Source organism: Molothrus ater, chromosome 8 (genome assembly GCF_012460135.2).
Source record: "Molothrus ater isolate BHLD 08-10-18 breed brown headed cowbird chromosome 8, BPBGC_Mater_1.1, whole genome shotgun sequence".
Lineage (NCBI taxonomy): Eukaryota > Metazoa > Chordata > Aves > Passeriformes > Icteridae > Molothrus > Molothrus ater.
The window spans coordinates 9,046,628-9,072,558 of record NC_050485.2 but is presented as its reverse complement, the minus strand read 5'-3'; the positions used below and the strand labels follow the sequence as shown (position 1 = coordinate 9,072,558).

General features: G+C 38.5%; 1 protein-coding gene across 1 annotated transcript in view; it reads right to left on the bottom strand.

Annotated features, from left to right (window-relative positions):
* The window catches only part of SEC24C (SEC24 homolog C, COPII coat complex component), a 37,180-nt gene that overhangs the window by 6,265 nt on the left and 4,984 nt on the right, over window positions 1–25,931 (bottom strand). The window contains exons 2-18 of the mRNA XM_036385502.2: window positions 23,193–23,395; window positions 20,161–20,244; window positions 17,628–17,769; window positions 16,600–16,778; window positions 14,948–15,388; window positions 13,558–13,688; window positions 12,337–12,405; window positions 10,511–10,622; window positions 9,574–9,701; window positions 7,996–8,134; window positions 5,943–6,058; window positions 4,567–4,691; window positions 4,116–4,307; window positions 3,007–3,100; window positions 1,200–1,316; window positions 551–721; window positions 77–173 (exon numbers count right to left, since the gene is read on the bottom strand). Coding sequence (XP_036241395.1) covers window positions 77–173; window positions 551–721; window positions 1,200–1,316; window positions 3,007–3,100; window positions 4,116–4,307; window positions 4,567–4,691; window positions 5,943–6,058; window positions 7,996–8,134; window positions 9,574–9,701; window positions 10,511–10,622; window positions 12,337–12,405; window positions 13,558–13,688; window positions 14,948–15,388; window positions 16,600–16,778; window positions 17,628–17,769; window positions 20,161–20,244; window positions 23,193–23,367 — 2,512 coding nt within the window. The 5' untranslated portion in view covers window positions 23,368–23,395. The remainder of the gene's footprint in view (window positions 1–76; window positions 174–550; window positions 722–1,199; window positions 1,317–3,006; window positions 3,101–4,115; window positions 4,308–4,566; window positions 4,692–5,942; window positions 6,059–7,995; window positions 8,135–9,573; window positions 9,702–10,510; window positions 10,623–12,336; window positions 12,406–13,557; window positions 13,689–14,947; window positions 15,389–16,599; window positions 16,779–17,627; window positions 17,770–20,160; window positions 20,245–23,192; window positions 23,396–25,931) is intronic.

The window sequence follows — 25,931 nt, the reverse complement described above, 5'->3', positions numbered from 1 at the left end:
CAGGAAGATTTCTTTCTTCCCATGAGACATGCTTGAAGTGGCCAATTCATTAAGATTCCTCCCTGCTAACACCCACCTGTGCTTGTGCGCACTCTCATTACGGCATCAAATCCCACTTCTTTCTGGACGTCCCTTCTCAAGTCGTTCAGGAATCTGTACTGGTCTGTCTCCAGCTAGAAGGCAAGCAGTAACTGAAGTTTCACACTTTCATAAATCAGACTGGCTTCATAAACCATAAAGTAATGTAAAACCAGATACTACCTCCTGTGGTCTTACTTTAAAAAGTCACCGATATCAGGCTCAGTGGCCTGCTAATAAAATATTGTGCTAAGAGGTAACAGCCTAGCTCTTCCTGTTGGCTTTTGTTATTGACAGGGATGTTTGTATAAAGACACAAAGCTAGCACATAATTTTGCTGATTATCTTGAAATTTAAGTAGCCATTAACTTCCAAAGAAGTACTTCTTCACTATGGTTCCCACTATGAAAAAAATAACTCTCAGCTAAACAATAATTCTTACTTCAGCAGTCTGAGTCAATGTCACTCCTACCTGGAAATAGGCATACTTATAAATGGAGCCTCCTGTCTGGTAAGGTACCACACCCAGCGTGGCCACATCCAAATATTGGTTTGGAAACAGGAATAGATCCACACAGCAGCCCTGGGCCACACAGTCCTTGGCCAAGTTGTTGTAAAAGCTCGTCTGTGGTTGAAACAAAGTCTAAGAAAGGAAATCAGAGATGACATCAGAAGTTTGTCCAGGAAAAGGAAAGTGAGATCCAGTTTATAATCCCAGTCAATACTCTTATACTTTAAGTCTTTCTTCAGGGGAAATAGAATCATCTAAGTTCTCCCTGACTCTGCCTTTGAAGAACTGTTAATTATTATGAAAATTACTACACATTTTGCTTTAATTGTAAATTCAGCACATTTACTTTAACACAGATATTGGTATTTTACCCTGTGTAATAATCTAGAGCTAACTCTTCTTGCTCTTAGACTAGAGCTGTCCTTATGATGTCAAGTCTCCATAGCCCTTGCTTGGGAACAGAAGACAAAAGTGGAATGTTAAAAGATATTAGCTGGGACAGTTACAGAATGTGCTATCCTTGTAATTTTTTTAATAATGTTTCAGTTATTTTATTCCATAAAAAGCATAATATACACCCTTATGTAAAGATTATGCAAACCATTATTACCTTCTCCTTATCTGTGTTGATCAGTTTCCTATCATCCCTGTTCTTTAACTTCCCTGGAGCCTCTGCAATGGGCAGAGAGGTGTGGAAAATGAAGAGCTTGCCAGCACACTCAGCTGCCTGCAGGAAAGTGAGTGCAATAACAGAGGTCAGAAAGATCTACAAAAATTGTAAGGGAAGCTGTGATTCAAGAATAAACATTCAAGCAACCTCATCACTCTTTTAATGTCAGGGTGATTCTACCAACACACAGGCTCACTGTCACTTGGTTATGTGACTGGTGTCCAACAGAGGGAGCACAAATTACTGGTCAGGTACAGAAGAGCAAGTCTCTACTGAGTTCTACTGGATTTGTGCTAATTCCGCAGCAGGGAGAAAAGGACTTTCTCCAAGGATACAGAGTAAGCAGGACCCAGATAACAAAAGGTTTTGTGCAAACGTGTTGCAGTGTCTTCTTCCCTGATTTGCAGTTACTGGATTTGTGGAAAAAAGTCACAGAAATGGCAAAGAATTTTGTAATCTGAGCTTCAACAGATCAGTAATTTTAAATCAACACCCTATGCCAACACTAGCTAATGTTTAATAGGTTATTTTCTCTGACACATGCAGTATGTAAAAAGTCAATTAGCAATTTTTACTACTTCTTGATTGAACAATTGTAACAAAAACTGAGTTTAAGAGAGACTTTAAAGGATCATTCCCCTGTACTCAGCACTGGTGAGGCTACACCTGATGTTTTGGGCCCTTCATTACAAGGACACTGAGATGCTGTGGCATGTTCAGAGAAGGGCTGTGGAGCTGGTTAAGGGTCTGGAGCACAATTCTTGCTTGAGCAGTGAGTGAGACAACTCAGGTTGGGGAGGCTCAGGGGAGATCTTCTGGCTCTCTACAACTACCTGAAAGGAGACTGTAGTCAGGTGGGAGTCAGCATTTTCTCCCATGTAATATGAGATAGGACAATAGGAAATAGCTTCAAATTGCAGCAGGGGAGTTTTAGATTAGATACTGGGAAAAACTTCTTCATGGAAATGGTTGTCAAGCCCTGGAACAGGCTGCCCAAGGAAGGGGTGGAGTTAGCATCCCTGGAGGTATTTGAAAGATGTTAGGAACATGGTTTAGTGGAGGACTTAGCAGTACTGGGTTAAAGGTTGGACTTATCATAAAAGTCTCTTCCAACTAAAATGATTCGCTGACCGATGTGACAGACAAATAGAGCTGTGTCACTAGTTTGGGGTGAGGTCATACAGGCAGTCAATTTGATCAGTAGATACAAATCAGAGTTAAACCATGCATGTAATACTGTCTGGATGAAGTACTGGAATGGAAGAACTTCAAGAAAAGTTTGCTTGTTTAGCACATTGCTGCAGGCAACTTCAAGAGGTGACATTCTCTCCTTTTATTTAAGATTCTACCAGAGCACAGGATTAAAAAGACACCAAACTATGGAACACCTCCATGAGATTTAACAGACTTCAGCAGTGGTTTTACAATGCTGGAGGGTTTTTTTTTTCCCCCGTAGGTTCTATGAACTGTTTAAAGCAAAACTCAGACAGACAACTGTGAGTAAGCCATGTTCTTGCACTTTGAAAAAAATTAGTTAAAAAAGAATTGGGTAAAGAACATATAGATAGGTGCACAAAACAGAAGGTTCATGCACTTCAAGAATGAGCCAAGTACTCCCTACATGTAGCGCATCTAGTACAAGGAGCTTACAAAATCTTTAGAATTGCCTTAATAGTGTATGTTAGCAGAATATAAACTTCAGAGTACTTGGCTGAAAATAATTTGTCATAAAAATGCATTCACTAACCTTCAGCGCCTCCAGCCCTGCTTGAATCACAGGTGCAAAAACAGTTTCTGTTTCTCTCGTGTCTGCAAACATTTCTGGAATCTGATCCAGCAAACTAGCAAAGAACAAGAAAAAAAAAAGAGCAATTCAAGATCCTATTTAATAAGAAAAGCCACACAGCTGTAGTTGATGATTTATAGGATTGAGGTGGTTTAAACAGAAGCCCCTAACATGTCTGTAAATTTGCGTAACTTTTACAGTATTTGGCATCTCATCTGTGGAAAAAATGCTGCATTGCTCTCCATTGGCTTCTCTCATCTATATCCTCAGTGTCTTCTGTATAGCCTCAACTGATGCCAATTCCACAGCTCTTCTGTATTTTTTATCTTTTAATATATTCCAATGTACATAGGTAAGTAAATTCTTAGGAAATACTAGTGACATTTGGCCTCTGCAAAGCATCTTGTGTACTACTCAAAGATTAATAGGTGTAATCCACAGTCTTGTATTTAGGCTTGTTTAATGCATTAAAAAGGCTAGAAATTTTCTCTAAAAACATGCAATTCCAGTTCTATTTCCTAACATGTAGTTAGCTACACACCATAGATTAATTACACTTCAAGTACCACAGTAAACAGTTTGCCAAAACTTTGCTAACTTCCTTCTTTCCTTTCAGATTTTATCTTCTCTGTCCCACTTTTTTTTTTTCTCTACAGAACCAAAACTGGACACCCCTGTTGTCTCAGTTTGCAGTTATTTAAGCAGCTGAATTAAAGACAGTGATTCAGTATTCTTACAGCTTTCACTCTGCATCATCCTGGTTGTGTTTTGTTGCGGCTTTATTTTAGGTGGGGCTTTTTTTGGCTTGGATTTTGTTTGTTTTTCCTTTTTTTCTCTCCAGAAATGCCCTTCTGCACTAAATGCCCTTATATACACTTTCTGCCAAGCTGGACTATGAACCAAATAATCCCTTAGCCCTTCAATTTCCCCATCCTCCTGTGCCAGCTTAATCTCAAAGAGTATAATAAATTAAAGTACATGGAGTCACTTGACATGACAATTAAGCATGTAACATTTGAATCTACCAAACAAGTATTTTACCACACACATTGTAAATCAATTGATATTACCTGGCAATAACTGTCCTGGACTCATTGACATTCACCAGAAAACCATCAAGGAGTGGCACAAACATATCTGCCACATCTGAGACCACCATCATTTGCGGCTGTGCCAGTGAGCTCTTCACGTTATAGAAGTGTAAAACTTTGTTGTAGGTGACAAAGCCTACTCGAATGGCTGATTCCTCCATGTTCCCTTCCCTGTAAGAGATATACTTGCCTTCACAACCAAGAAGATAGATAAACCATTACATATAACCAACACATTAAGGGAAAAATGAAAGGAAGCAGAATTTATTTTCACCAAGAAGGTTTCAAAAAAGATGTTCTGCTTGGCCTTTTTCTGAAGAAAAGCTTGACAGGATTATCAAGTAATTTTTAAACTTCTAGCATTTTTTAAAGAGAAAAAATAACAGCATCTCCCATTTGCATTGACTACAGTAGTTTACAATATACCTACCTGGGCAGATAATCTAGGAGTGACTTTAATTCTTCACATATTAGCCTCACTAAGCCACTCTTCACAGCATTGTAAGACACATCAATCATAAAAATGAAAGCAGGTGGACTAGGGAACTTGTTATTCTGTGAAAGAGAGGGAAGAAATCACACTATTACCATGTAATGCAGCTCATGTAAGAGCTCCCTAACACAGACAAATCAATGCTTGTCAAAACTTAGCTGCTTTCATGTACCTCTGTAAGCATGAGCAGCAGTTGTTTCTTAAGCTCTCTCTCCTATCCTTTTCCAACTAACAGACGTGGTATCATACTATATTTGAAATGGACTGGTATTAAATGCCCTAAACTGACTTTACCATTGATCAGAGAACAGTTACAACTAAATAATCCATTTACATGACTCAGCTAGATTGGAAAAGTAGACAGGGAAGATTTCTGCCAGTTCTCAAAACTTTGGACCCTGACCAGACTTATCATAGGTGATTCCATCAACGTAAAGTAAAATATTTTCCTCTCCAAGGATTACAACCTTTTCCTTCTTAAAAATCAGGCTTTCTTTGGAAATGAAAAACTTCTTTTAGTCAGTAGTTTTCTGAAGTCTATAGGTCATACTGGAACAAGCACTCAGAACAAAAGCAAAACATAAGAACTTTCAAAAAAGCTGTGAAGATCACATCTTCTTTGAAGTTCATATGCTGTTAGAAAATAATTGGACTTTTGCTTAACTCAAAGTAAAGCAGAGGCATTAGAAGGCAACCAGTATCAACTTGCAACATTTAGGCATCTATTTTCTCATCGTAATATTTCAGCAGAGATATAAGTTGCTTTAATAAATACCTTTCACATAGTTTCCCTATTCCTTAGAAGTTAATTATTATTTAAGCCTTTAATTTAAAAGCAAACCAGCTATGAAATATATATTTCCACACTCTTCTTGTGCTTCTAACCACTATGGCAAGATTTGACATTGAAGTTCAATAGGTAAGGTCTGCCTTGTGGAACAGGTGGCACATTGCATAGTTACTACTGTACTTGCATTGAACCTTTCCTACAATTCCCTTTTCTGCCAAGGAAATGCCTTCTATAGAATTCCTAAGGTAAGTGCAGCTACAGCTGCTTATATAGCTCCAGAAAAAAAAATACAGAGATAGCTATTAAATTATATTATGTCATGTGTGATCAGGACCTTACTGATTTTGTAAGTAAGCAAACAAGCATGTTATTTTTCACAATCAAGTGCGCTGGATTAATGCTGTTAATTATCTCTGCCAGCTAGAAATCAGCCCCAGACAATCAATGTCTTTCTTACTTTGAAGAAAATAGTCTTTTTACTTAAAAGCAAAATAAATACAGCAATAAAAACATACTACTGTACCTTGCAATAGTCAACTGTTGCTAGAAACTCGTATGACCCCAGTGATAACTCAGGTCGGTCATAGAAATCTACTCGCTTTCCAGTATGATCCAAATGTTGGAAGTAGTGAGGTGGAACTGGGAAAGGAAAAATCCTTAAACTCAGTGATATGCCCATAATAAACACTGGAACTAGGGTGCCAACATGACAACAACTGTTTCAAACAAAACTCCAGGAAAGTGAACTAGCACTCTGGATTAGCCCACAAGTATTAAAATACTAAGCAATTTAAGAATATCATAAAAGCAAAACAATACAAACTTATTCCAGTTTGTCTCATGCATCAGACAGCACACAGTATAGTTACTGTTATATTTTTGTTGAATCTCCTTTCCATTTCATATCAGAAACATCACTACAATACAGTTTTAGGATTATTCTGAAGGATCTAATCCAAAGGAAAAATATAACCGTCCCATATAAGTAGTAATAAATTACTTAAAAGTGAGTTTGAGGCAAACTACAGGCTACAGCATTACTGACTCAAGTCAGGCTTACTAAAAGACTGAGCTCCTTATTTTGCTATATAAATTAGTTTTTCCTTCTCTTCCTGTGCTGCACAAGAGTGAAGCCTCCAGGCACTCTCGTGTGCAGAGACTCCCATAATCTTTTTATCAGAATAGATAAAGTCCTTCTCACAGTGGATTAAGGAGGAACAGAAGTGCAACCACAAGCCCAGAACCCAGTACTTTTGTGCTGGTACAAGGCATAAGAAAATAAAATGGGAGTTAAGCTAAATTTTTGCCTACAAAACTCAGCTGTAGAAACAAAGCATTTCCCTTATGCCCCAAGAACTACCATGACAGACACTCCCTCCTGCAGAACTGCTCGGGTGACAAAATTTATTCCAGCCATAACTGTCTATATAGCTCTATATAGCTGTCTATACAGCCCCAGAGGAGATTAAAATAAGATTACCTGGAATAACATTATTCACCACATTTAAACTATTCTAAACATTCCAAGTTTCAAAAGTTCAAAAGAAAACAAAGTGATATAATTAAGATTATATATAAGCTTTTATCACTCTTGTCTCCAAGTACACATCCCATACAAGTTAATTTGGTACTTGCAAAGAAGAAATACCTCATGGTATTTGCAGAGAAAACAAAAATTGTTATTAGGTTTTAGGTACAGCTACCTTGTGTTTTCACAGTATTGCTTTCATCAGCAGTGCCTCAGCATCCCTCCCTTTTCTGCCTCTGCTCAATTGTTACAGGTACAGCCCTTCTTACAGCTGCTGAGTGAGCAGGACAGGGAGTGTATGCAGGCAGAAAATCACCAGACAAAATTGGTTTTTAAAGTTGGCCATTTCTAATTCCCATTTTGGTTAGTACCAACAGTTGTACAGCATAACTGAGGTGGTAAGAACAGTCCATTAAACGCCATCAGTGCTACCAAATGGAACACTGAAAACATCATCATAAGGTTTGTTGTACCTTAGTTTCCTCTATGCCTTCAAAACAAATCTACAAATGTCATGCTATGAGCAGCTCATTGTGACTTCTGCTTAAAAGGAAGCATGTTTTGTACTAATTTAGAAAAGCAACTAATATTAACTGGCCTGTACTGAACACTCTTATTCAGCTGTAGCAGATTTAACTGCAATCTCATCTCAAAGGAGTGTTAGTGAGACAAAAAAAGGCTTTGTGAGAAAAAAAATAATCCTAACACATGCTACTGACTAGACCTATATCTCAGCCTGTTAAAAAACCCTGTACTTTCGAAATACCCTAAGAAAATACAATAGACTTTTAAACCACCAGGCATTATGCTACAAATACCTCATATTAAAAATTTGCTGCAATACTACAACACATAAGCACCTTTTTGAACACAATTTCAGAACTGAACACTGAACATGCCTTCCAATAATTTTTTACAAGACTAGACACATACTAAATCACAGTATTCATTATAAATGATCATAACATGATCAAGACTTATTTGCTTGCATCTTGTTCAAAGACCTTTCCAGTAGAGCCCAGAGAGGCATTTCCAGAAGAAACCTTACCCTCAGTGACACAGCTGCAGAAACAACACTGGAACCTCCTTCCACCTTCAATGAATTGCATAAAAGGGCACATGTAAGCTTTGCACCTATTGCATCGGACAGGACCGGATTCTCCGTGGTCTACCAAATAAGGAAGGGTCTGTGGAAGCAAGAGAAAAAAACATGAAAAGAAAGGTCTCATGCTGATGAGAACGTTTTAAGCTTTGCATTGTGTGGTCATTGCTATCTCCCTGTACACTGCATAGGATTTAGCATTTGGCAGCTGTGGGATAGAGTGTAGGGGATGTGGGAAGCCTGAACAAGTATTTAAGTGCTTTTCAATTCAAGCTCTAGCACAGCAGTATTTTGAGGGCTAGAGTCATTAATGGGCTATCCCACCTAGCTATGTAAGGCTTTAGCTCTATTTACAGTGTTGTTACTCTGAACAGCTGAGTCCTCATCTGTTGGAACGGGCCCCTCTACAGTGAGTCTGCCCTTGCCACTAAGAACTTCCAAATACTAGAAGCTGACTGGTCTCCAGGGCAATTTTCTAATCATAGCCTTTTTTTTCTGGACACTACAAGTGTTTGTTCGAAGTATAAATATACCAGGAGACCAAACAACTATTATTTGTAAAGTGTCTCTAAAAATGTGTAACTCTACAAGCCTCCAAGTTATCAATAAGACCTTATTCTCCTATTGTGGACTTTTTAAACTTCAGCCACAGATCAGTTTTATCATAAACCAGTTTTTAAAATTCAAACCATAGTTTAGGAACACAAATGAAATGCAACAGGAGAAAAACACCCTTAAAAGACCAGAGGAAAGTGCTCTCCTCAGCAGATGCTACACTTAGGTTTAACAGGGCACAGAACACTGCGGACCTATGTATTCAAATTTAACAAGCCTGTTTGTCTTCATGTCACTGCTCCAAGCAGGCTAACATTACACAACAGCCAGAGTATTCAGCCTACTTTAAAAAATCTCAAACTCTGTAAAAATCTCTGAGCTTTCATATTCTCAGCAACCAAACACGAGTGGGTAAAAGGCTCAACGGCCACACATTACAACTAGAAGGAAGTAAGTGCTGAGAGAGAAAGGGCAGAAATACAAGTGCAGCTCAGCAGTGCTCAGTACTTAGTGTTGTGCTGTCATCCCACACAGTGCTGTGCATATACATGCATATAAGACAGCCAAACCAGTGCTGTTCCATACATTCTCATCCAATTTCACAACCTGGCATTCTAGAAAAGACTTAATACCTATGATTAGCAACCATTTAAATACTTTAGACTAAGAAAGAAACTGAGATCAGCTGGAAGTGTACGCCTCTGTGACCACCCTAGTATTTTGGTCACTTAGTCACAGTGCTTGATAGCTACTGCAAAAAAGCTGAAATTATCATGGCAGTCAAAATACTAAATGTTTGGAACACAACATTCTTCTGCTTTACAGAAGCAGAAGCTTCTGCTATCACACGCCTGTTGGAGAATCAATGTTTACCTGGACTTCTTCACCTCAATATGCTTCTAAACAAATCTGTTAAATGCTGACACCTGAGCGTGCCCATGGCACACATAACCCCAGCACGGCTCTCACCTCCTCCGGTGGCAGAGTAGCCAGCGGCTTTATGACGGCAGCCAGAGGAACTTGGGATTGTTTGGCCATGTCAGACGTGCAGGGAATATTGTAAGATGTGCATCTGATGTAGCGGGGGCTTGCATTACCTGGGGAACAAATAAAAAAGCCCCAAAAATTTCAGTACAAATTCAGTTCATATTCAAGAACAGAAACAAAGATACCTTAAGTTGTGTCGTTAAGCCACACACACTATGAGCTTAGCTAAATATTGTTTTAATCTATGGAAAGCTTGAATTCCCAATAAAATACCTCCTCATTATTAACTATATATAATAAAAGATCTTAAAACAAATGAACTTGACTCTCTGTCAACCTAAAGCTATAAAAAAGCATTTCTGTTTCATATATTCAGAGACTAAAACATAACGTAGACAGAAACCTCTACTTAAACATTTCTACTGTTTTGTTTTGTAATTTGGGCTGAAGAGTAAAATACTTGATTATAGAATCAGATTCTGAAGTTTTTTCTGGAACTTTAAAGCTCAAAAGAAGTGTCAGCAATTAAAAGATGAAATATCTTTTCTCTACGGAGCCCTCAGACCTATTTACATCCCTCTCCATTTTAAAAAATACAGTTGCCAGTCCAATTCTAATGATGTTGCTAGTAGATTTCAGTTCTTAAACATTTTTTATAAAGCTCTACAGTAGAGGCCTCATTTGCTGCTTTCTGGTATCTCTGCTAATGCTGGTCCTAGGTATCTGCCTTGGAAAACATCTTTTACCTGCAAATTGGTTACTAGCTACCAAACAATCAGGAGAATCTAAACTGAGATCAAATCAACACAGGACTTGAAACTAAGCTTCTGTTGGTAAAACACACGTTTCCTTTAAAGACACAGTTTTGTCACTGACTCTGTGTTTTGTTTGTTTGTTTAGGAAAATAAAAATAGTTTACCTTGATCCTTGACCAAGAAATTTGTAGTAACAAGAGGTGGGACCTGCCCTCTCACTCCAGTGACAAATGGTTCTGACCCACGGTTATTTCTGTCATCTTCAATCACTTGAATCTGTGATGGAAAATACCATGTTATTACATGGAGGCTTGGTTTCAAAGTAAAATAAGTAAAATAAAAAATCTCTAAGGCAGTAAAAAGGGGACCTGAGGCAAACATTACTATCTCTAAAAATAGAAGAGCAAGTAAATTTTGTCAAGCAGTCACCTCTCAGTTTGATTTCAAATAGTACTTATTGACTAACGATAAATTACAAGCTGCAAATAGTATTTTTCCCCAAGTATTATTCTTAGTAGCAGCATATTTTGTGTTTTAAAGTCTGACCTGAACTCAAAAAAGCCAAACTCAGACCAAGAAAGGAATTTTTTTTAGGTATTCCCCTGTACAGTTCTAGTCAAGTAAGAATTAGAAGCTTCTGTAATCCTCAAGCTGAAGTCCTACAGGTAACCTGGCCTTTTCTTTCCATTATGGTCCCACTGTTTCCATAGTATGCCTTTATTTCTAACCACTGTAACTCTGGCCTAAAGACAGATGGCTTGCAAGGTGGAAGTCTTCATTACTTTGTGGTGCTCAAGGGTTTGTGATTTGACTTCTACAAATGTGGAAAGTGAAATTTCAATAGACTTGTCAATGAATCAAACTTCAAAGCCTGTAAAAATCGTAAATTTCTTGGTATTTCAAATTCTTCACAAGTGCAAATTTGCTTAAGATAACAGAAATGTATTAAATAGTTTGCCTTAACTAAAATATTCACTGACCTTTGTAGCTGTACACAGTTCCAACTACATTTCCTCAGTGGCGACTGAATGAAAGAATTAAAGCTAGCAATCATTCTTCTGCTCTTATTTTGCTATCAAATACACCTGCCTTTGCCTAGAGCAAATTCTGAGATTCAGAAGTTTGCGTGGCAGAACTTCCATCCTCTCACTATAGATTGCAAGCAGAGAGCCTCCCATAGCTTCAGTGACTACTCTAGAATAAATGTAGTCCCATTACAAAAGTCTACAGGCTGACTGACAGGTGATCTCACCACTGGTACCTGTGAAATTATGAACTTTGACTACATGAGGAAGCAGTGACACAGGGTAACAAAAACCAAAAGTGTTTTTTTGTCTTCCAATCCAAAAGGTAGCTGCTTTTTTCTTTCTTTAGATAAGATTGTCCAACATAAACATTAAATTTTCAAATTCAAAATTTAATGGTTATGCATGAGCACAGATAATGAGAGAATGTTTATAGCTCCCCATGCCTCATACTAGAAGATTTGTATCAGGAATTAACATTAAAAAAACTCCAGTTCATCTGCAATTTTAGAGCTCCAGAGCACTGGCCCAGTACTGGTATATCAGCAAGAACAGTAATCAAATTCTGATCACAACACAGTAGAAAACACGGCTACAACAGCTCATGCTGTGTGCATACTGACACGAGACACAGGTTGTATGGGCAACTACACAACTGGCTCACATTGAAAATGCCAGCTGGAATCTGGTGAAGGCAATAGCCTAAAGCTCAGACAAAGTGAAGGGGAGACATTCTTCATGATCTGTTTCTGAAACACTGCTTTCTATTGCCTCACCATTCATCACAGTAGATTTTAACAGCCTCATGTGGTGTAATGTTACTCATTTTGATAAGGCAAGCAGAAGACAGCAAGGAAAGGGTAAAAGATTAATGATGGAGGGTTAGCAAGGTGAAGTTCAGGTTTCAGGCATGCACAGATGGTCACCAACACACAGTCTACAATTGACATATATACAGCACTTACTGGACTAGGAATTGCATCTGGGTCTATTCTGTGCCTGGGTTTCTGCTGGGGTGGCAGCTCATTAAGTTGCTTTTTTTTTAATAAGAAATAAAGAGTGTAAAAAAAAAAAAAGAGAGAATAATAAACCAAAAAGTAACAGTGTTACTTCTCTCTACCCAAACCTGTAGCACTGGAATTAGATAGATTTAGATACTGGTTCATGCAACAGGACATCAGCTTCTGCAGCATACACTGATCCCAAAACCAGTCTTGCCAGGATATTGGGCTTGGCTCTGAACACCTTGCTAATGAAGGCAGTGGCTCACCTGCTAATTTTGGTTAGAAACTGAGGATTTATGCTTTAAGAACATGCTAACATGAAGGCAACTGACACAAGCCATTTGAGATTTCATTTAGTGGAAGAGAGGCAGACAAGCAATTAAAGACTTATATTCTATGAAAAAAATCCAGTAGTAAGCTTTACATAAACCTGGAATCTAAATAGGTAAATCTTTTTTAAATAGAAGTACCTTCTGAATAACATCAGTTCTGATCTAACTCAAGACTATATTATTTCATAGTTTTGAAACAGCATCAAGAGCAGTAGAAGGAACAGCACTGTAGACTAGTGGCAACAATACCACCAGGCGTAATACTACTCAATGTTGGTAACCATTACATATAACTGCTTATCCTGTCTCAGAACCTCCACTCTGAAAGACAATCCCAGTTTGAAAAGCTGTCCATATTTGACTGATGTAGCATCATGACTTCATGACCCAAAAAAACACAAACCAGCTTTTTGACAGATTATAGGAAAAGCACTACAATCACCTCCTACTAACCATACTTTAAACATAAATCACACAGTTCACAGACTGTCACCTCAAAACCGGAATTAGTTCACCTTGGAAAGTCATTATGTAAGAATCCAGAAATGGAGAAACATGTTTAATCAAAGCCCTCAAGGATCCTCAAAAGATAACACAGTACAAAAAAGACCTGAGGAATTAGAGCAGTGATTTCCATATGCAGTGCCATTCTTTAGTCACCAAGAAAAATACTGCCTCTGGGCTTATTCATCACAGAAGACTGAAGGTGGGAAGGAGAGAGAAACACAAGCAGGAAAAAAGACTGATGTTCCTTGGAATGAGAAACCTGTTTTCAGCTTTGCTCTTTGTCAGTTGTCCTATGCAAAGACACTACAGAAGAGTTGACACTGGTAAGAACAAGTAAGCTTACAGGGCTAGGAATGGAATCTGGATCCAAGCGTTTCGGTGGAGGTGGTGGTCCAGGGGGACTTCCATAATTTGGTGCTCCTGGATAGGCTCCTCCATAGTTTGGCTGGGGACCCCTCATCTGTCCAAAGGAACCTTAGCAAGAAAAGAACAAAAAATCAAACAGTGCCTTAATACTAGGCATTTCTTCATTTGGCACTTCCATTTCCTGCCACTATTAAAAAAAAAAACCTCAAGAAAATTAAAGTCAGGTGCTTTTCAGTTAATTATGATTAAACATATTTATCACAGTGTTTCAGCTTAGACTGGTACATCTCTATCAACAATCCACAAAACTAGACTTAAGGAAACAGAGGCTTTTAGTCTGAACTCTATCAGCTCCACCTCAGCCCAAACCAGCACACTACTGTAAGTAGTTTTAGAGTTTGTAATTGTTGATTATAATGCACATTAAGATCAAGCACTATGAATATTTACCTGAAGAACTGTCTAATGGAAAGTACACACAGAACAGCTAAATAAGTGAGTGGATGACCCCTAATTCTTCAAATTAAAGATATGCAAGGAGTTCCCTTGGGCGGTTTTGGCTTGTTTGAAACTACAGTAATAGGCTACGGTGTGATTTTCTCTTTTGTTTTGTAACTACCTGAAGCCATTTCATATTATTTTACACCATTCCAATCACTTACAAAGAGCATGATTTAACCCATTAGTATTTTTACAGTTCATAGGAATTTTAACAGATTTTTAAAGTAATTTACCTGTCCAGCTGTGCAAAGCTGCATGAGGGATGGAATTCTCAGTGCACATGATTATTTTATCCCAGCTATCTCTAAGTGTTAGTGATTAAAAACCAGCCAAAACTGGTTTTAATTCAGAAAGCTTAACTGGTCTTACTTTTAAGATGTGCAAGGTTCTACAAGGGAGAAAAATATGATTATGCAAATTTAAGGAGAAAACACAGCAACTCCTTTTTCAATGTTTAACAACTCCTTTCACACACATTGCATATGCACAGTGGCCACAAATTTTAAAAATATAAAATAAGGCTTTTCACTATTTCCAATGTCTATTTTTGAACAGGTGAAGTTGCAGACAACAAACTGGAGTCCATAATAAAATTCTGATCACAAATTCTGGTAGTATTATGGCACTAATTGCTAAACACCTTTTTGGCCAAGTAAGCTAGAATTTTTTTAGTTACATTAATCTGATTAAAACCTGTATTATAAAATATCTTAGAATGACACACAATTATTATCTCAGACATGAGCACAGGGAAACAAGAAGGAAGTTTTAATGTGCAGCCAGGAGCCCATAGGTGACAACGTGAAATCTAGTTCTCAGCATGCAGAGAATACTTAACTTAAAATTCCTATACTAGGAATACTCACCATTCTGCTGCATTTGGTATCCTGGCTGAGGAGGATGAGTGGGAGGAGGTGGTCCATGAAGACCACTCATGGGAGGCCCAGGGTGCAGCCCCGCCATAGCTGATGGAGGTGGTGGTGAGGAAACATGATTAGGCTGGGAGGATGGTGGTCCAGCAACTGTCTGCCCAGGCAGTGGTGGGCCTGGCATGGCAGGTGGCCTTGGAGCACCTGTGGTAGGAGGGTAAGAGGAAGGTCCAACCCCTGTAGAAGGAGGAGGTGGGGTAAAACCAGGAACTTGAGCAGGCAGGCGCTGAGTTGGTATTGTCTGACCAGGAAATGGAGGCTGTGCCACAGGAAGAGCCTGGGACACACTGGGAAGAGGGGGTCCTTGGCTCGCACTGTAAGGTGTGTAGAGACCAGATCCCGTTGCACTGACGCTTCCTGAGACTGGAGGAACCGATGCTGGGGGAGCCGGTAAGAAAAAAAAAGATATAACATCATTTTCTTCTATCCTCAAGACAATTAAGATGCAAGAAAAACCCATTCGCTCCAGATCACCTGAGTAAATCTACCACTTTCTCATCTTCAGATGAACTTATCAGTACTGGCAGAGATAAATCCTAAATGACCATTCTCCTAGATTGATCAGAGAGCTGAAATTCCTTCAGTGGATCTGAAATTCAATAGTTCTTTCATTGCTTTCTCTCTCAAAGTCTGAGCTACTTATTTTACATAATCAGAATATATTTCAGGATTCAGGGCCAGAAAAAAAAGGACAAAGCCAGGAATATGCAAAACATGAACCACCACAAGTCTATCCATAGATTTTCTGAACTAAGTTTCTGTCTTAAACCCCACACTCAGTGGGAGCCTGTAGATCAAGAATGGTTTTGAGCTTTGTGGTTTTAATAGCATGAAACTAGCACCATTTGTATGTAGCACTGTACTATTTCTGAGAATAATTTTTGACAAATGTGCTACCAAAAGGCCAAGGAAATCTGTATCCCCTACCTACTCCTAATTTTCCTATAAAATCTGTCTTACAAGATGCTTGTTAAAAAGTACTTTAGCAAAACACTTTTTTTTAAATAGTCAAACCAGTTTACACATAATAAAACCAAAACTCTAGTCATCAATTTAAAAAGTCCCCTAATCTACAGCAATGAGACTGTAGAACTAATACCATAGAACAAAAAGTATCTCAGTTCAGTTTCTACTGTTTAAGTGAGTGTCTTCTTGACTTCTAGCAGAGCCCCATACCCAATCATTCAGAGTATTTTCAGTCCTGTGATTTACATTTACAGGGCCCTTTTTTTTTTTGATTGGGCTGTCATACAACAGTGGCAAGACATGTAGACTTTCCAACAGGTGACTTAGGGGTAGACTCTTCAGTGTTTCACAAGATTCACCTAGTCGACGACCAATGCTATTATTCTCCTTTGTTATCCACGTCCAGCAGTGCCAGCACTGTTCCCTGCAATAGTCTCAGTCCTGTTTTCCCCTATTATGACCTTATTAGTTAAGAAAACTACTGCTTACTATGGCAGACATCAACACCCAGAGAATTCCCACAACCATATCTATGGTAATGAATCACTGACAAGAAAAATCTTTTATGAAATACTAGCAAAAATGAAAATCAATAGCACACTTCAGTAGTCAGGAAACCTTACCATAGCCCAGTCCAGCTGGAGGAGGAGCAGAGGCTGCAGTAGAGCCAATTGTCATCCCTGCCATGTGATTCCTGAGCTGCTGCACGCTGCCTGGAGGGGGCCCGTATTGCTGGAACGTAGATATCTGGCTGACAGGCGTGGGTGCTGAGCCTGGCAGAAACGGCTGAGAAGCAGGTGGCCTGAGAGGAAAGATGACAAACTGAGTGATTCCTCATTATAGAAGAAGTTACAATTCCCTGTGCCTTTTAAAATTCTTCTAGCACATAAACACTATCTGGGTCTCAGATATTTACATGAAACACTGTAGCTCAGTTTTGGAAAAAAATTACATATTCTGCCTGTATCTGAATCCCTTTCTCCAAACAAATAAATCTATTAGCTCTTAAAATACAAATTCTGTATTTTTATTAATTCCATTTCAGTTTACACAACAAATCAGAAACACTGCATAGAGTCTATAGGGTGAGCAACGGTAAGGCCTGCACAGCTATGTAAAAATGTTGTGCCACTCAAAACATTTGAACTCTCCAGGACTATTGCCACTTTCACCACAGAGGTAATGGCAGTATCTTTCTGGAAAAGATGTTGAAGAGCTTTAGATGACAGTAACTCAGGGATCCATAAGGACAGAAGAGGGCCCAGAATCAATACTAAGAAATTATTCAGTAAAGACTGACACAAGCTCCAGAGATCATTTCACACTGCCGAGGAACAAATACTACAGTTGGGTGGATGCAACTGATTTTTTTTAGAGGAAAACCAAAACCACAAAGAATGTCTTAGGAGGAGAAGAGGTTTTCATCATTGACATCTGCTCACATCCTTTCACAAGTTTTTCATCTCCAGATATACTCACTGTCTGATGAATACCCCTGTGGCAAAACATTGCTCCAAAACAATAACAAGGAAAAAAGTCAATGTCCTACAAAACCCTGAAGTGCTTAGTTTGATTTAGATCTAAAAAGTCTAGACCTAGCATGAGTATGCCAAGGTGGGAATTTGTTACAATTCACTCTTCTCATATGCACCTCTGCATTGGGGCTGCTGAGGCTGGAATTCCATTCTGCACATCTCCATGTTCAAACTGACTGTATGCCACATGGCCAGAAGGATGAGATGCTCCAGAGGCTGGAGGAGGAGCTCCAGATGTTGGTGGGGCTCTTAATGAACCTACAAACATAAGGAAAAAATAGTAAAATATCACAAATTATAGAAACAAGGGCTTGAACCAACTGCCATGAAAAATTCAAGTGCAGAATTGCTATAACAATAGTCCATGAGTAACAAATAATTTATGTACAAATATTTTTAGTCAGTGTCACTAGTTACCATCTCCACACAGATCAAGCAGAAAATATGTGCTGTGGATGGTTTTCAAAAGACAGCTTCATCTTTAATGAAGAAAAAAAAATTATCTCATCAGTAAGGTACTGAATCCTTTCCCCTCCAAGTCCAATCATTTTTATCTAAACCAAGAGTATTCAGTGGAATCTAATGTCCATTACAAGTCAGTTTTCCCTGCCTCAAAGGTAAGCAGGCTATGCAAGCAGATTCCATTTTCAAAATCTACAAGGCCTACTGCATTTATATATAGCATAATGGGGGCCACCACAGACCATTCTTTCCAGCCTCTCAAGCTTGGAGGCTAACACAAATACTTTCCCATCTTTCTTTCAGACTGAGCTGGTTCAGTCACAGACCAAATATATTTGCCTCAGAAACCAGTCTTTCCACAGACCACAAAATGTTGGATACAATACCAGCAGACCAACTGCAGTTTTTACTTCCAAAAAAGAGCATATAAACGTCCCTTTTAATAAAACTATATTAACAATGCTGGTAATTAGAACAATTGACCATGACTGTTAACCACCAGGGAACCTATTTCACATATAGGGTATCATTAAGTACAGATGACTAAAAGTGCCCTGTGAGACCAGGCCCACACATACACATTCTTGTGTCACTCTGACAGTGACTGGCATGGCAAGTTTCAAAGGGATTCTGCAACCTTCTTGTGAGAAATCATTACAAAATAGGAAATAAGGGGAGCCATTTCTCAATTCTACAGTACCATATATACCCTAAAGCATGAGGTTTTAACTCATATATTTTATCTTATCTACTACATCCAATTCTTAGCAAACCTGGGAATGAAAATTCAAGGAAGGAGTTAACTAGACCTTGTATGAATAACTGATAATTTTTCTTGGGTTTCTTTATTTATTACTAAACATCCTCCTGTTCTTCATTTTGAGACAGGATTTAATTACTCCTAAAGACATTTATTATTTTTATATACTTTTATCTCATTAATCTCATATTTTCTAAAATACTGTTACAGCACCTTCATCTCACTGTTCCTCTGGCTAAGCAGTTCCTGATCTCCAACTATGTTATTTCTTTTGAATGTATGTTATTTCTTTTGAATTTCTTTTGTGATACCTATCATCTATTTTCCAATGCATTCCTTTGATAGTACATGTGAATAGTTTGGTCGTCTTATCTTTTGTCTTTGAAGGCATATTTAATCCAATTTCTGGAGGGACCCTACACACTTTTCTAATATACATTAAGTTAAATTCCCCCACCCCCAAATTTAACAGGCATACCATTTGACAAATAAGTGCTTCAGGAAAAGCTTTGTAAGTATTTTTTTCTAGTTCTCATCATAAATATACTTCTATCACACACTTACTACAGACTGCTCAAACAGTCACTGAAAAAGAAATCACCAGAATAGGTATAGGTATCTAGTGGTTTATTAGCCTAAGATTCATTATTCTTGACAAATCCTCAACATCTTTGTGATGTTCTTACTCGTTACAGCAAAATGGGAAATGCCTGTGATTTTCCTCAACGTCTGAGCCTATATGGTTGTCTTTTGACACCCTTCTAAACAATCAACACCTCTAGAAATAGCTCTTCCAAAATACCACTAGTTTGATAAAAGGAAAAGTACAATATGGTCTCTTGTAGCATTTCTTACATTTTGATTGCTAGTTGCAAAAAGATACTTCATTCTTCAAGTCACAACTTTAGGAAAAATAATTGTTCCTAACATATACCTTGGATTCAAAGTATAGCCAAGGAAGTTAAAGACTTGTTTTTTCCCCCTAAATGAAAGCACAAGTCACACAAATCTCATGACTTCCAGTAACAATCTCCTGGTAGTTTGCAGAGATTTTTCACTTCTTTGCAATGCTATCATTTCAAACCTCACCTTCCCTCTCAAGGGAGAGACTGAATTCTTTAAAACTAAGGATTGCACCTGACAAAACCTGAATGGGTCAATTCAGGTTTTAAAATCAGACTTCAGAAAACATTAGTCACAAGTTTTATCTATGAATCTGCATGCATAAGGGATTTCTACTAGGGTTATTTCTTCATTCCTATTTATGCTTCTGGAATGCTGCCTACAAATAGATTGGGAAATGTCCCATCCACCTCTGCCTAAACAATCAGGTACCCAACCTTTGAGATAAGTACCCATATTAAATGGGAACTTGGCACAGAAGAAGCAACACAGACAAACACTCCCACAGAAAGGACACCATTTACCTATGAAATTAGGTGCAAGAGAAGTGTCAGAGTTGAGAGATACAGGAGAGCCCTTCGAAGGAAACCCCAAGGAAGGAAAGTAACCTGGAAAGACAGAATACACCAGTAAATAAAGCCTGAGAGAAAGCACTGAGAGACAGCCTTTCCAATGCTAAGAACAGTCTGCAGTCCAGAAAATATCTCATACACAAAATTAATGTCATCTACCACCTTGCTCTTGAAGCTATACTCCCTCTCTTCTACCATGCACAACATATTACAAATGCACTCTTGACATATTACAAGTGTTAACATTTTGATAAAGCAAGCCTATATAAAACAATCTACAGCCTAATGGTCACTGGTATTCAGATAATTGTGTTTGCACTTTCAACTGCATGACCTCATCTGAAGGAAACCAATAGACTGACTAAAGGACTGGGGCAAAATTGTCCTGCTTCTTTCAATATTCTCATAGCAAGAAGCAGCTATTTTCAGCTAGCACCACAGCACTCCACTTCTGATCCTCAAAAAGACTATCATCAACTATCATCACTGCCATAGCATTCCCATGATTCCACTTAGTTAGTCAGGGTTTGTCACATAAATCAGTAGCAAAACACTCCCTGACTAAGGATGGTACCGACTCCTAACATTTCTCCACTCGGTTCCCCAGGCAATTTTACTGTTATTTTAAAAATAAATCCCGAAGACAACTACTTTGAAATTATAGAATAACACTGGCAGTTTTCCCTTTACCCCTCAGTGTTTCCTAAATTTCTGCCTCTGAAATTAATTCTCTCTCCTTTCTATTGTACAGCAACAATAGGTCTTGCCACAAAGACTTGCAGTAAACATAATGTGTTGGAGGCGGTGGTGGAAAGGATAACTGTCACTATTTTTACTTTAACCTGTCTGCTGTCTCTGATAATGACAGACATTCGTTTGACTCCTTCTTCCACAGGGATTTCATACTCAGCAGCCACTGACAGGTCAACCTCTGGCTGTTGTGTAAGGCTCTGAATTTTACATTTCTTTCTTCTAAAGATAGGAATCCTAAACAGCAGGTCTAAAATGCACAGCCTGACAACTGAGATTTCCTTAATACAGCCTACTAAGTCCAGGAATGATGGTCGCAGAAAAAAAGATGGAAAAAAATCCCCACAAACTATGGATGGCCTTTGTCTGATAACAACAATAAAGTACATGAGATACTACTGGAGTAGTGCTATACAGTTTTGTTGTTCAAATGAGACCACCTTGTTGCCCTCAGTGTCACACCACCTTTTAATCAATACTGGCACAAAATCTGCATTTTTAATTAGCACAGGTTTATATGAACGTTATCAAGATATCTAGGTATGTCCTTACTGAGCTGTCCCAAAATGAAAAAAGGCAAACCATAAATAATCTAGAAGAAAAAAGTTAATTCCCTTAAAAAGCAATGCTTTTCAGGCTTGTGAAGTCTGAAAATTCTTGAAGTATCTGATAGAAGATGCTCATCAGTTTCTTTTCACAAACACTCTAATCATTCTTCACTCTGGTTACAACTAAAGCCTCTTTTTATAAATAGCTGCACTGATGCAACTTTTCCAAATCTGTGGCAATTTTTGTTCTTCTTGAATCCCCTTCTCTCCTTCACTAAAGCAGGTCCAATCACTGGACAGAAAACAGGATTTAGTTGCTGGCTACAGCGAGCAGTCAGACAGAGCTCTCAATGGCTGAGCCCTGCCTCTGCTCTCCCAGGAAGCAGCGTTTCCTTCCTCCACTCAGAGATGATTTTCATTACTTTCAGAGGAATTCAAACCCCTTGTGAAATTAGTTCAAAACTCTTTGATTAAAAGTGCTGTTAGAAGAGATTTATTGAGAGCATGGGAGGAAGAGGATTAAGGAAAGAAAAGGAAGATGGAGCATCTGAATAAGCTATTTTCTATCACACCACACTTATCTCTTTTACTATGCTACTCTACTAACTCTAGACAAAAATCCAACAGTGCAATTATTCAGCACCAAAATTTCAGTCCCCCACTTCTGTTAGTTTCAAGACAACTAGAGGCACTTCAATTGCTCTATCCTTCTCACTGAGTCTGAGTCAAAATTTGAGAAGTTGCAAAAGATTGAAAATGTACTTGCAGGGGGGAATAGAGACAATTAACACGACCAGCACAGTCCTAATTACCTTAGAACACCCATCTGAAACATAAACAAGTATTTTCAAGTTCATGTTGTGCTTATTTTAGCAAAACTGAATTCATTCCTGTGATCTGAAAAGGCAGACATACTTGCATTCAAAGCAATAGTATTTTCTCCTCTACATTTCAAATGTTAAAGACACTATTGATTTGCCAAAGCAATCAACATAATTGAAAACCAAGACTCACAAAGTTCTTTATTAGAGTCGGACTTTCTTTTGAAAACAGGAAAACAAAAGTTGAATTACTTTTATTTTTTTTAACCGACAAAAATAACAAGGGATAGGATCCTGCAGAATCAGTGAAATTCTAGAATACATTAGCTTACCCCACACCCACAAACTTTATATTGAATTTAAAGGCATTAGAGAAAATAGCTTGAAATACACTTTTTACGTAGAGTTGTATGTCAATCTTTCAGGATAGAGTGCAGATATTTCTATATAATAATGTAAGGCAGTCTCAATTATAAATCTGTTCCAGTCCCTAACTGCTGCCTCTCAACATAACCTCACCATAGAAGACTCTTCTAGTCAGGTGTTTCAGTAACACAGGGACATGGACATAGAGAAAAAAAGCAGGCTGTTTCTCAACATGTTAATTTTATGACCTACCAAAAGAGTAAACCCTACTAAACTGGACAAGAAACAGCACAATAACCTCAGAATATGGGCTGACATGATTTTTAGCATCATGCAAATTACACAGGGAAAAAAGATAATCACTACCACAAAAAAACCCTTGAAGACTTACAATAGGATATTGTATACAGCAATAGGACATTGTGTAAGCATACAGCAAAAATTGCAAGCACGCCATAATTGACAGGTTATCAATCAGTAAGTGTTGCCCGAGCAGTACCTTGTGGAGGGACTGGCTGTTGGTATCCTGGCACCGGCCCATTATAAGCTCCGTACTGCGACTGAGGAGCCCCTGGCAATGACTGTCCTCCGTAGGCAGGCTGCTGGAATCCCTGATATCCAGGCTGAGGTTGCCCGTAAGGAGGCCCCGTGTGAGTTTGCTGGTTTACACTCATTGTATTCACATCCCCAACCTAACCTCACCTGCAAAAAGGGGGGGAAAAACGACTTTAAGCAGATATAAAACCAAACTGGTCAGCTTCCCTAGTGTTTTCAAATAAGTGAGAGATCTTAAGATACTTGGGAAGCTAAAACATTAATGATAACTTACTCTTGCACAGCAAGTCAGATAAATGCTTTACAAGAGCTATTTAAAACAGTACTTTCAGAAGCTATGTTTTCTAGTCAGCATTTCATACTAGTTAGACCTGTGATTATCACCTTAGATAGAAATACCATCATTTGCCATTCCATAGCAGATTATTATCAAGCTTCCAAGAAACCTTTCAAACTACTTCCACCTCACAGAATCAGACCAACAGAGAACACATTTCATGATATAGATGAGTGATCCCTTAACATAACACTTCAATAACACCAAACAAGTTCAGCTGTCACCACTGTGTTAGTTTACTCGATCATGTTTCCTCATTACAAACAGCACGCTTCACCATCCATAAAGGCAGCTGCTTGAAGTGTTTGATGGACTCTAGAACAGGACCAGCATAGGGGGCTGTAGCCTTTTTTTAGCAGTAGATGATTTAAAGTCCTTGCTATATACATACGTTTCAGAAAACAAAGATATTCCAAAAGCAAAATTTTCACCTAGGAAAGGTGTTAAAAATGGAAAATAATTACAGGCAAAGATGGCACTAAAGGAGTTTTACCAAAGTATAACACCTGAAAAAGAGTGTCAGAGGCAGGAGAGACATTTCTTAGCAAACTTTTGCAAGAAATTTTGCTTAACAGATTCCCAACTCCCCTAACTAACTGTATAAAGAGACTGACTAGCTTTATAATAAGAAAAGCAAAACTGTTATTGTAAGACCCCAAACCAAAGAGGCAATTTTTACAACAGGAAGCAGGCAGATAACCCACAGTGCCTTTCACTTGTGGAGAAGCAAGAAGATTACTTCAGGGGCAGGAGATTCCCTCATGGTGTGTTCCTCATAAGAATATTTTGCACCACCTGCACTTCTTTAGACACTCCATGTCACTGTTAGCCTCTTCAGCTGAGACTACCTACACTAACACTAAAGAAATATGTTTAGGGCAATTAAATTATTCACTAAAAACCATCAGTTAATATAAAAATGCAAAGCAAAAGTAAAATAAATAACTAATGCTGCTCTTACATTTTTCTCCAAACTCTATGATGAACTTGTGCATTAAAGATACAAAGTAAATTTCAAGACAGAGGAGACAGGGGCGCAACAGCCACCAGAAGCAAAGCCTGACCAGGAATCTGTAGCTTAACTCAATCAGGTATCAAAGCCCAAAGCGCTCTGATCAGCACATGCCAAACAATGCTACGATTGGTTTTTCACATTACCAAAATATGATGCTAAAGAATTATTTCAGCAACTGACACCACAGTTGTACAGCAAAGCCACTGGAAGAACTACAGCTCTGTAAGAATCATCCACATGAAGAAATTCTTTCATACAGACCATAAAGGAAAAATACATATATCATAATAGAGAGATTTAATTACTTACAAAAGAAAGCTAGCACATAACATAAAAACTACATTTAACCTCCTACAGCTAGTAAACATGACAAATGTCAATGCTAAGAGTACTAACACTTACTCTGAAATTAGATTTTAAACTTTTATGAAAGGAAATAAATGAAGTTTTACACTGTTATTCTCCAAACTGTATAAAGGCAAAGATAGGGCTTTTGTTTAGAAAAAGATCTCCTCTTAAATATTTACAGGTAATTTGCTCTTGAAAGTTAACATGCAATTTGCAACAGCTTACAAGAGCATGACAATTCTTCATCAGCCTGCAGTGGTTTTAAACATGATTACTCTCTTACTGTCACGTTTATAATGTGTAATCTCTAAAAACTCTGGCTTCCCACACTACCTTTGACTTAGTTCTGCAAAACAGTCTAACCTGAGCAGCCATGTGGGCAGGAAGTCTGGACTTTGGGACCTGCTCCCTTCCCGAGTTCCCTGAAAGGTTAACCTCTTACTGCCTAGGCAGGCAATCAGTGTGACCACACTGCAATGACAGCCCTACCCTCAGCCACCTCCTGTTCTGTACAAACAGTACAGCAAGAGAGTCCCTCCTGCAAAGGGGGGAGTACCAGCAAGGAAGAACCCAAGGAGAGGACTCCTCTACCTGGCACATCTTGGAACATCTGGGCAGGGCTTTCTGACAAGGAAGGAAGACTGTGTTGTTCTCTTCTTCCTGTCCCTGCTTATTGGATTGGATGAGAAACCTGGCTTCTGGTCACTGCTCCTGCAAACAGGTCTCTCCTCCAGGAAGAGCCGCAGAGCAGCAGTATTCCACAGGATAGCTCCTGAGCTATAACCACAAAAACACTTTTCACAAGCTGGACCTACAGAAATCCCTGAACAGGTCTAATGCTTGAACTAGGAATTACTACAGGGCAGAAGATGAATCTTTCACGCTTTTTCCCCTGATTTTCTAAAGGACAATAGGATAAGAACTCAAGCACGTCCCTTGTAAACCACTTGTGACTTACTGCTGTGAGTGCGTACTCAGTAATC